The sequence below is a fragment of the Littorina saxatilis genome, linkage group LG8 (genome assembly GCF_037325665.1).
Source record: "Littorina saxatilis isolate snail1 linkage group LG8, US_GU_Lsax_2.0, whole genome shotgun sequence".
NCBI classification, from domain to species: Eukaryota; Metazoa; Mollusca; class Gastropoda; order Littorinimorpha; family Littorinidae; genus Littorina; species Littorina saxatilis.
Window position 1 is genome coordinate 29,783,303 of NC_090252.1, and position 12,300 is coordinate 29,795,602.

The following is a 12,300-nucleotide window of genomic DNA, read 5'->3' on the forward strand; positions in this document are numbered from 1 at the left end:
AGCGTGCAGGTGGCTAAAGAGCCTACTTCCAGGCATAGCAGTGTTACACCTAGCGTTGGGTCATCCACCCACAAGTCAGCCAGTGTTAAGTCTGCCATTCATAAAGTAGCTAGCATTACTTCAGCCATCCACAAGTCAGCTAGCCACAAGTCAGGTATCAGGAGATCAGGTAGCCAAGTAGCTTCTCGCGCCGAGTCTCTCCGCTCTAAAAGTGTTAGCTCTGAAGACACTAAATTGGCTCTTAAACTAGAGGCTGCATCCCTGGCCATAAAAGTGGAAGGTGACGCAATAAAGGAAGCTCAGTTTAGTGAACTGGATCTCTTACAACAACAATATGCTGAGAGAACTGCGGCTAGGCAGACTGAGGAAGCTGAGAGAACTGCAGCTAGGCAGACTGAGGAAGCTGAGAGAAATGCAGCTAGGCTGATCGAAGAAACTGCTAGGCAGGCCGAAGAAGCAGCTAGGCAGGTTAAGGAAGCTAAGAGAACAGCAGCTAGGCAGGCCGAAGACGCAGCTAGGCAGGCTAAGGAAGCTGAGAGAATAGCAGCTAGACAGGCCGAAGACGCAGCTGAAGCAGCTCTTGAAGAGATTAAACAGAAGAAGGCTTTGAGACAAATTCAGTCCACCGAATTAAAAACTAGCTTAAGAGAACAACAAGCTATGTTACAAGTATTGGAACAAGGTGAATCCGTTCAGCAGGATCTCCCTGATCTACCGTCAGTCGATTTGTTGAACACTAGGTTCCACCCTCGTCCTTTCGTTCCCTTGTATAGTCTTATGGCCCCTCCTCCTAACAATGAACATACAGCGATAGGAATAGGGACAGGTGCTGCCGTCATTGCTGACCAAGGAACACACCAGCCAGCCTTGGACGTCACGTCTGTTCCTGTCTGCCAAGCCGCCGTCATTGCTGACCAAAGGACACACCAGCCAGCCATGGACTTCACGTCTGTTCCTGTCTGCCAAGCCGCCAGCACCCGTGACATCTCTACTGTCAACGCTGCTGTCACCAACTTCATCGCAGGAACCGCAACGACTGAGCCACGACAGCACGCGTTACCTGTCGTGGACCTCGTCGTTGGAGTCAACGCCTCTACAAGCGCCGCTACTAGCAACAACGCCACCTACGAGGCGTGTAGACCTCAACGTAGAGAGGATGTCAACGCCCCCCATCACGTCGGAACGAGCGCTCCTTTCGTCCATCAGGAGCCCTTCACACCCAACTACACGACGGCTGCAACTACATCCTCCATGCGGCCTACAGCGCTGCTGACCACACTGCAGCACCCTCTCGGTGCATACACTGGTCAGCCGCCTCTGCACAACGTTGGACACTCAACGACAAGCGTCACAGGCTCTCGCCCGCCTGATCTCGACCACACAGGTTGGTCCTATCACCTACCAGAGACAAGGGAAGGTGATGAGACGCAAGAACGACACACCTACTTCCCAGAAGAACGTCACCAACGCATGGACCACAGACGTTTTCAAGTTACCCCACCCTGTTTCCCCTATGATACCCACCTACATCCCAAACCAGAGCCTTTCGTGCCCACATTCCTGGACCCACATCAGACCACCCCCAAAGTTATTTGGGGAAACGAAAACGCAAGGCCCCCTGCGTACATGAACTTTGACAAGGAATGTCTTGCAGATCGTCCATTTGCCTCCTACCCCCCGTCTGCGTACTACCAACGTCCACTTGCTACTCCTGCCAAGCAGGACACTCCTATGGACTCTCTCGCCAAAACCCTATCAGACGCTCTGATGATCAACCGTTTGCCGATGCAGGAGCCGTGCATTTTTGTTGGTGACCCTCTCCAATATCCAATTTGGAGGTCGTCGTTTTCGTTCCTCATCGAGAGACAAAACATAACCAGCAGTGAGAAGTTATTGTATCTGCAACGGTACATCGGAGGTCAAGCAAAGGAGGCCGTGACCGGCTTCTTTCTGCTAAGAGAAGGTGATGCCTACGAGAGAGCCATGGAAGTGCTGGAAAATCGGTTCGGCAACTCATACGTCGTTTCGCAAGCTTTCCGGACCAAGCTGGACGAATGGACCCCAATCAAAAGCAAAGATCCCAAGGGACTCAGAAGTCTGGCCGATTTCTTGCAGCAATGTTCCGTTGCTGCCCAGGAAGTTGGTGGACTGAGCATCCTGGATGATGCCCAGTACTTACGGAAGATCGTCGGAAAGCTCCCAGACTGGATGAGTCACAGATGGTCTAGAACAGTTGCTCGAACTAAGGTTGAAAAGAAGAGGTATCCTCTGTTCAATGAACTCGTGTCGTTCATTACCCTCGAAGCAGACATTTCTAACGACCCTGTTTTCGGCTTGACAAGTGCATCGGGGACACCAAGAAAGTTCACAACGAACCTGTCAACCCTGACAGAGGATGTCACCGCATGTCTGCACTGTCAACTTCCGGACCATGACGCTGGGACATGTAAGGAACTCATAGTGAAGCCTCTGGTTGAGATACGAGATTTTCTGTTCAAGAACCGTATCTGCTACGGATGTCTCAGAAGTAAGGATCACCAGAGCCGTCAATGTATGCAGAAACAGACGTGCAAGAAGTGCAAGAAGGCTCATCCCACTTGTCTTCATGATGACAATTTCAAATATCAGAACAGTATGAGTGAAAACAAAGGGGCGAGTGAACACAAGAACAATTACCGTACCTCTGCTGCTGACGTTCAAGAGCCACTGTCATCGTCGACCCCTACGGTGTCTGCTCTTAAGGCCAGCGAGGAAAACAGCATCGGTTTCACGTCTATGATCGTTCCCGTTCTCGTTTCCAGTGACTCTAACCCCAACGTAGAAGTGCTGACGTACGCACTACTGGACACTATGTCCAACGCCACTTTTGTAGTGCAGTCAGTGGCTGAAGAAGTTAAAGCCAAATCGCAGCCGACTACACTCAGGGTCTCCACACTGACTGAGGACAATGCTGTGGTCTCCGGCAGGAAGTACTCTGGATTGCGTGTCCGCTCTCCTACCTCCAGTGAGTTTGTCAGGCTCCCTTCTGCCATCTCACGACCTTATCTGACCGTTGACCCCACTCATATCCCCACCTCAGAGACTGTCAAAGCTTACCCACATCTCCAACACCTGTCTCCAAAACTGCCCCCCTTGTACCCTGACTGTGAAGCAGGCCTCCTCATCGGCTACGACTGCGCTGAAGCCCTCATGCCCCTAAACGTTGTCCAAGGACTGCCATTCGCAGTAGAGACTAAGTTAGGTTGGAGCATCGTCGGCAAGGCACCGCATTCCGTCGCCTTTGATGGCATAGCCTCGTCCATGCGCGTCATCGTCAAGCCAGGATCGAGGGAAGAAGAACGTGTAGCTCACGTCTACAAGGTACAGGTGGACGAAGTCTCGTGTACTGACCCATTACATGTTATGGAAAGAGACTTTGCAAGTGACTCAGGATCCATGTCCCAGGACGATGTAAAGTTCAAGAAGATCGTGAAGGTCAACGAAGCTGGTCACTTCGAGATGCTCTTACCATTTCGACCAGAGAAACCGTCCCTCCCCGACAACAGAAGTGCCGCAGTCAAGCATCTGAAGGGCCTGAAACGCCAGAAAAAACGAGGGTACCGTGATGACTGCGTCAAGGTCATGACATTAATCTTGTACGGGCTGATCGTGATGTGTTTTGCCTCTAGGGCAATCCACATTGAAACCCTGGATGACATGTCAAGTGATTCCTTCATCAACGCCCTACGCATTGTTGTCTTGCATGACCAGAACTTGTGCAGATCAGAGTGGTGCATGGCTCGTGTAGTCGAAGTGATGCCGGGATCTGATGGACTGGTCAGACGAGTGAAAGTGCATGTTGGAACAAAGGCTCTAGACAATCACGGCCGTCCCACTGGTGATAGTCGCATATTAGAGCGACCTATTCACAAAATGACTGTGTTAGTTGATCGTGAAAATCACAAAGACAAAGCTGTGTAAGCGAACTGAAAGAACATTGAACTTTGGAGTTTTTTTCCAATTTGACAGTTGTTGATTGTTGCGGTTTGTTTTTATACCAGATGATGTAACGGACATTTATGGTTTAAGTGGTGCGTTCTTTTTATGCCGTCGAGTAAATGACCAGTGGCATTTAGTTGAAACGAAATGTGTTGAAACACTGAAAATGATTGAACCATAATATTGTTGTGTAAATGTTTTGCAACACAATGGTTTTGAGTTGTAAATTTGAAATGTCTAAATCTGCGTTTGTCTTCTTTTGATATAAGGAATATGTTTGTACAAAGGTTTTTGAAGGAAATTATATTAATATAATTTCCGGTGGGAGTGTGCATGCCGATGTGGCATGCATTCACCTACTTTTTGTTGTAATTACGTTTGCTCAAGTCATTGCACGATGTAAAAAGAAGTAAACCGTGTTTTTATTGTGGCACCTTGTTGTGACCCGTTTTGTGGAGCGTTAATATTTTTACGTGAAATTCACGTGCTCCTTGTTCAGTTGTTGTGACCTGGTTTTGGTCGGAGCGTCACAAACTGCGTCGTTTAGTTCTAGAACACCGTGAGATTCACGTGCTTTTTTTCGTGTCTTGATTTTGAGGTGAGCCCTGCGAATCTGCGTTGCAAGTTTTAGAATACGTGTGACTCACGTGTTTTTAGCTTTGTGATGTCAGCTAGTTCCTTGGCCTTCTTTCTGTTAAATATACCGTTTTAAGTTTTGAGCATGCACGGAGTGCGTGATCGGTTACTGATTGGTTGTAAAATAGTAGTTTCACCCGATTCTGTCTTAGGAATGTTGTTGGTTGGTCAATCCGGTGACCTTTGACTTTTGAATAACTATTCCATGTTAGGTTTTTGTTTCCATAAATACCGCTGCTTGACTCCTGTCTCGTCAGTCGATCTGAGGGTTTTAGGAAGCGTTTGGTTTTGATGTAAACGTATGAAGGTTATCAAGTGAACCAACGGAGTGTTTCTTATGTTTTAACGTCAACGTAATGTTCTTGGAGACAGTTGTTTCTCAAGTGTGAATCGTTTTGTGCCCTTCGTTTGTGAGGCAACACGTTTTTGGTACTGCTGGTCAACCCACACAGCGCATAAGGTAATTTTGTTGTTACTTGTTTGTGTTGTGTTTTGGTCGCCATTTTGTAATTACTTTGTGAGTTGTTTATGTATAACGTGAGTTGAAAGTCTGACTTGTTGTAGTGTTTCTTTATTGTGTGTTCAACTGTTCTAGTGTTGTGAACGTACAGCAATGTTTTGTAGACGCTAGAAAGTCGCTAATGTTTATAATGATAACTTGTGTTTTCTGTGGTTAACGAAGTTCGAAGTGAAACGTTTTCTCCGACTTTTTCAGCCTTACGTTAAAAGAATTTAGGTAAAAGAAGCTTGCGGTCTGTGGTGATCGTTTGTAAACGGGCTTATTTCTTGTAACGTTATTGAGGGAAAGTGGATGAGTAAATATCTTGTTTGTGACTTTGATTAACGCAGGAACGTTGTCGTTAGACTTTTTGGTATGACAGTTTGCTTTGTATTCCTGGCCTGATGAGTCAACGTTTTGTATTTTTCTGAAAGTAGCCATTTTGGTTTTAAACGTATGTATGCTAAGTTTCTTGAGTATTCTTAGTGCTTATGGTATTGTTGAACGTACGGAACGTAATTCTTTATTGTTGTTGAACGTACAGAACGTAACTCTTTATTGTTGTTGAAGGACTAACCAACGAGTGTTTGGTAATTGTAACTTTCTTGTCTGTTTGTCTTCGCCTGTCTTGTGATTGTTTATTTTTCTTGTATTTACTTCTCGTGTCTTGTTAATGCATTTGATACTTTTGCCATGTCTAATAATTTGTTTTCTTTTCTCTTTTTCTTTCTGTCCATAAGTTTTTTACCGCAATAAGTAGTATCGCAATACGTAGTATCTCATTACGTAGTACTGTAACTATATATGCATTACTGATACCTTAGTGTCAGATGTAAAATAATAAACCAGTACTTTTGCGCGTTATCGCTTGTAACCTGTGTTTGTCATTTCGTATGAACAATATGTAGTACCAGCCTCGCTCACGAAGGCGCGCACACTCCATTTTAAGACCATAGGCCCTAAAAAAATATATGTTGGTTTAGGGTAACTTGACCGACCTTATTTTTTCCTGATGACCCTCAAACTCTTTTTTCATTTTAAAAAAACAAAAAAAACTTTTGGCACATTTTACGAACCATACAGAGACTAAGGGAAGTAACCTCTTTCGAACTCGACTAAATTTAATAAAAAAAGAAAAAAGCCTATCTCTTTTTTGGGGTCACATTACCCTAAACCAACATATTTTTTTTGTTGGCCTTATTTTCTCAGATTTGTAACGGAGGGTTCCCACTGTATTGCTTCTTAGACCTTTTCTTTTGATTAGGTTATTACCCGCTATTACGAGCTAGTCGTGTGACAGAGAGTTTTCTTGCACACGAGACTGTAGATGTTTCACGACGGCTTTAGCCGGAGTGAAACAGCAGCAGTCGAGTGTGCAAGAACACTCTCTGTCACACGACTAGCTCGTAATGGCGATTATGTCTCACAGCTTCAACAGAGGAGAGAACAAACACGTTTTGCGTACTCACGCTTGATAAACCTAAACACAGGAGCAGCCATTGTGGAGAGATCTACTTTTTGACGAAAGTGAACGAACAACTATGAATGACGTCTCGGTATATGTGAATGACGTCACAGTCATCGTCACAGTCTGTATCTTTTGAAGCATTCCATTCTTCATGACGTCTTTCTGTGTCTGCATCCGCGAAATGTTTGTTCTTTCCGGGGTCTTTGTCATCTATGTTCAGAACTCTGTCCTTCTAGTTTCAGACTAACAGGCCTCCTGAGCGAGCCACTTTCCAAGGGAAGCTAAACTCGCGTATGGAAACAGTACTGTAGTCTGGGATGCCGTTTTCAGTATTCTCAGCGTTGAAGAATTTGTAAAGAGAAGACACGACAACAGCAGGAGAAATAAAAGTCGTGTGTGCATTTTGGGGCTTTTGGAGGGACGATTTCGAGTTTGAATCCGTTCTTGCACATGCTCCAAAGCGTGTAACATACAATCTTGCACACGTTTGCTTTAGTAGTGGCAAAGAAGGAAAGCGTGTGACATACATCTTTATTACCCCCCGCGGGTTAGGGGGAAGAATTTACCCGATGCTCCCCAGCATGTCGTAAGAGGCGACTAACGGATTCTGTTTCTTCTTTTACCCTTGTTAAGTGTTTCTTGTATAGAATATAGTCAATGTTTGTAAAGATTTTAGTCAAGCAGTATGTAAGAAATGTTAAGTTCTTTGTACTGGAAACTTGCATTCTCCCAGTAAGGTAATATACAGTGGTACTCCCCATGTAAGACCTCCCAAAATCTGACAAATTTAGGTCTTAAAAGGGGGGGGTCTTACATGGGGGGTGAGGTCAGGTCAGAAAAAGACAGTGAGAGAGAAAAAGTCAGTGACAGAGAGAAAGAGAGAAATACCTCTTCTTTCTGCGCGATTGAGCGTTTGAAGTTGAAGGAGAGTTCGAAGCCATGGTCGAAGAAGAAGATCGTTGATGCTCGCGCGTGTGTTTGTTGATTTTTCGAAAGGAAGTGGACAAAGAAAAGGGCATGTTGGGATCGTAAAATTGTGAACGTCAGACATGCGCAATCGAGACCTAAACGCGTCGTCTGTTATATTTCCGGCCGAGTGATTTTTGCGATCTTTTTTCAGAGATTCAAGCAAAACGTTACGATTTTTTGTTAGGTTTTGATTTGAAAATGTCGTTACAAGGTCGCAAATTGTAACAACTAGTCGGTCGCAAATCGGGTTCTGGGGGGAGTCGGCCATGGGGGGTGATTTATATAGCAAAACTAATCCGTCAGCAAGAATGAGGTCTGAGAAGGGAGAGGGTCTCTGATGGGGGGGTCGTTCGTCGGGATTACCACTGTATTGTACTACGTTGCAAGCCCCTGTGACGGGCGCTGTGGCGGGGTGGTAGGACGTCGGCCTCTTAATCGGAAGGTCGAGGGTTCGAATCCCGGCCGCGGCCGCCTGGTGGGTTAAGTGTGGAGATTTTTCCGATCTCCCAGGTCAACTTATGTGCAGACCTGCTAGTGGCTTATCCCCCTTCGTGTGTACACGCAAGCACAAGACCATTTTCGCACGGAAAAGATCCTGTAATCCATGTCAGAGTTCGGTGGGTTATAGAAACACGAAAATACCCAGCATGCTTCCTCCGAAAGCGGCGTATGGCTGCCTAAATGGCGGGGTAAAAACAGTCATACACGTAAAATTCCACTCGTGCAAAAACACGAGTGTACATGGGAGTTTCAGCCCACGAACGCAGACGACGGCAAGCCCCTGGAGCAATTTTTTGATTAGTGCTCTTTTGAACAAGAAACAATTAACAAGTGGCTCTATCCCATTCCCCCCCCCCCTCTTTCCCTGTCGCGATATAACCTTGAACGGATGATAACGACAAACACCAAATAAAGAAAGAAAGAAAGAACATCTTTATTAACAGTGGTGCTGCATCAAGGATGACAGGTTGGCAATACTCTTGACCAATTTAAACAATTTTGACTTTGAATGAACTCATGACCTGTAGACTAACTGGAAGGAATGTAGTCTTCTGCATTTATTGATTTACCAGGTATTGTTAATTTTGTGATTGGCTGTTGTATCTCCACGGTTATAAAGACTGCTTTATTCGTGTTTACAGAGGAACGTCTTGTGAGATAATGTGTGATGTTTGATGGGTTGTTGATGGACCAACATTTTTGTTGGTCCAAGGGAAGCATATTGTCTTCTATTTTATCTTTATCGACCGAGGGCCAAGGCAAGGGAACCAGCTATTTGTTACCTACCGATCGACCAGCTTTTTTGCTACCCAGCTCCTTATGAATGGAAATTGATGAAAATGATGCTCCTACTTGTTTCAGATTGTTTGGCCCTCGCAAGAAAATGACCAACGCGATCGCCCGATGGCACAGTCAGGCTCCAGCCGCCCGCTCCTGTCTGGAACAGGCCTATGCCGACAGGCTGGAGGGGGAAATGCAGGAAATGGCCATACAGCTCAACCAGGTGAGGGGGCATGAAAGTGTGTAACTTTGTCAGAATGAAAGGGGGGGAAGCCAGAAGAATAAGGTGGGGGGTTGTGGGGGAGGGGAGGTGTAGGGTGGAGGGGGGGATATGTAGGCTACTGTGTACTGGGTAAGCTGATGGCCAGCTGCATTTCAGAATTATTCTGTCTGTGTTGGCTTGTTGCTGAGCAAAACATCTCCATAACTGGACAAAGATAAAGTTCAGGACAGCCTAGAACAAGCCTGTGCCGATAGGCTTCAGGGTGAAATGCAAGAACTGAGAATGCAGCTGAACGTGGCAGGAAGCAATATTTTATTATTGATCATTTTATACTTGATGAGGATTGTCGTTTATTCCAGGTGTATGACAGCGAGGAGAAGCTGAGGGCCCAGGTGCTACAGGAGCGACAGCTGCGGTCCGTCACGGAGAGCTGTCTGATGGAGGAGAGGTGTGGCTGGCAGAGGGTGCATCAGTCCCTCCTGGACACGCACCAACACTGCACGGGTGTCTCTGATGCTGTCACCAAACTCAGGTACAGTGGAACCCCCTTTTTAAGACCTCCACACATCTGAGAGAACCGGGTCTTAAAAAGGAGGGAGTCTTAAGATAGGGGTAATTTAACAGAGGTTATTGTCAGTATGGTCTAAGGGAAATAACCAATGTCTTGTTAATGAGATTGCTAATGGGATTGCTTCCCTTGCTCTCTCTCTGTCATGGCCGCTTGCTAATAAACCCATACCATCGAACACGTGCGTTGTGAGTTCGATAGTTATGAACAGAAAGTTGTGAGAAAACAAGGTCTTAAAAAGGAGGGAGTCTTAAATTGGGAGGTCTTAAAAAGGGGGTTCCACTGTGTAGGAATTAACAGGAGAAAAAAGTCCTCTTGCCCCTCTTATTTTCTTTAAAATTTACTTTTAAGCAGTCTGCAGTCATGAACTTGGTCATGAACAGCCAGTGCACCAATCCGTCATAGACACACCAACACTGCAGGGGTGTCTCTGATGCTGTCACCAAACTCAGGTATGGTCATGAAAAGATAACTCAGGTTTAATTACAAAGAGAGAACTCGGGTATAGTCATGAACAGAGAGTGCAGCTATCCCTTGTAGACACACACTAACGTTACAGGGTCGTCTCTGATGCTGTCACTAAACTCAGGTATAGTCATTTATTTATACTTCTAAGCAGTATCGTGCAATCTGCAGAGGTAATTAAGTCCAGTCATGAACAGAGGGTGCACCAATCCGTCATAGACACACACTAACACTGCAGGGGTGTCTCTGACTCTGATGCTGTCACTTCACTAAATTTGAGGTCAAGTCATGAACAGGCTCCAGGGCCGGACCCAGGGGGGGGGGGGGGGGGGTTCCAGGGGTTCCGGAACCCCACCCCTGGAAAAAGCATGTACCTTGCTTTGACTTTTACTAGTTTTAGCACCAAAACAATGCTGCTCTTAACCATCAAAACAAGGCCCAGAATGCACCAGATTGCACAGATTTTAACCGTTTTTCAAAAATTTTCCGGGGGAGCATGCCCCCGGCCCCCCCTAGTTCAGCAGGCGCGCGCTTGTGGCTTTGCCACTTCGCTGATTTGCCCCCCCAAAAAAGGAGGAACCCCCCCCCCCCCCCTTACAACTCATTTGGTCCGGCCCTGGGCTCAACAGTCTGACGGGAGAGAATGCGAGTACAATGAAGATGCACACTCAGTGTCTGAAACATCAGCTAAGCCACCTTTGACTGAATCAAGATATAGTTTCCACCAGTTATTTGTCATTCAGATCACTGACAAAATATATATTAGAGCAATGATAATTATTGCTAAAATGTATTTTCTTTGTCCATTTTTCAGAAATGGCCATATTTTGTTAAAAGTTTAAGGCAGACCTTTCCCCAACAATGACAAAAGTTTGGCCAAGTTTTCAGGGATTGCGATATATGTTTTGGTAAATTGACTATCATTTGTTTTCTCTTTCACAGCACCCTGCAGGCGGAAATGAAACAGCGGCTAGGACAGCCACAGAACAACAACCACATGGTCAACGCCCTCAGCCCTAAATCCAGCGATCTGGTTACTGTGGCGACGGACCAGTTGTCTCACCTGTGTGACCAGTACCTGTACGAGCTTCACCAGCTCAGCTCAGCACTGACACACAACATGGAGCACATCGTCAGCAACCCGCCGGCCACCGGGGCCATACATCAGGCCAGGGAGGTGGATCAGGACTCTCCTTGATGTTCAGACAAGTACAAAACGCCAAACGGGTACAGTCAACAGAGCTGCCAACTGCTACGATTTCAGCGTAGCACGTTGCGTCTTAAGAGCAATTCAGGGTTCGTACAGAGTCCTTGAACCCTGGAAAACTCCTTGAAAATTGGAAAACCTTTTCCAGGCCTTGAAAAGTGCTTGAAAATAGAGTTTTGTTAAATAGTCATTGAAAAGTACTTGATTTTTCCAAATTGTTGCCTATACATTTCGTCAGCAGCTTGTCTTATTTAAAAAAAAAAATGCAACCCCCTTTTTTTTCGTCAAATACAGTACACACATTTTGGGAGAATAAAAGATCGAGTGAAAACGAAAGCAGACGAACTAACTATTACTAGTCACCCGTGAAAACGAAAGCAGACGAACTAACTATTACTAGTCACCCGTAGTTGCTTCCCTTCCCGGAAGTTGGCAAGGGAAACAACTACGGAATGACTAATAGTTTGCAGACTTGAAAAACTGAAGGTAAGCTTGGTGCTTTGCATTAATTTGGGGAAAATCATGTCCTTGAAAAGCATTTATTTGGTCCTGGAAATGTCCTTGAAAACTCATTGAATTGTATCAGCTCTGCCCTGCAGGAACCCTGGCAATTGCTACGCCAAGCTAAAGATTGCTACGTTTAAACAAATAAACACAAACATACAACTGTTCCCTCCTTTTTATGAGTCCCGGTACTCATTTCTGCTTCCCACTCTGTGTAGTGGTCACAACATGGGTCAAAACACATTGTCTTAAGTGAAAAGAGCACTGCAGATACTTTCCAGTGGGCATTTTATGTTCCTGCATTCTAATGAAACTTTATTAAAAATGTCCATTCTTGTCTGCTTTTGATTATCAGAGTTAAAGGCCCACTCCACCTAGTGAACACAATTCGCCTTGCCGTCTCGGATCTGGTCAGGCGTTTTATATGGGATAAGACCATTCCCTCAACTTAGTCTTATACCCAAAATGAACAGTCTGGGTGGGCGCTGTCTGTGCACAGTGG

The 12,300-nt window shown here is 45.6% G+C and overlaps 1 protein-coding gene across 2 annotated transcripts in view; it reads left to right on the top strand.

Annotated features, from left to right (window-relative positions):
• LOC138973268 (ankyrin repeat and SAM domain-containing protein 3-like) overlaps positions 1–11,965 on the top strand; it is a 48,683-nt gene extending 36,718 nt beyond the window's left edge. For both annotated transcript variants that reach the window (XM_070345989.1, XM_070345990.1), the window contains exons 11-13: positions 8,913–9,054; positions 9,414–9,586; positions 11,030–11,965. In XM_070345989.1, the coding sequence (XP_070202090.1) occupies positions 8,913–9,054; positions 9,414–9,586; positions 11,030–11,285 (571 nt within the window). In that variant the 3' untranslated portion in view covers positions 11,286–11,965. The remainder of the gene's footprint in view (positions 1–8,912; positions 9,055–9,413; positions 9,587–11,029) is intronic.
• The last annotated feature ends 335 nt before the right edge of the window (positions 11,966–12,300 follow it).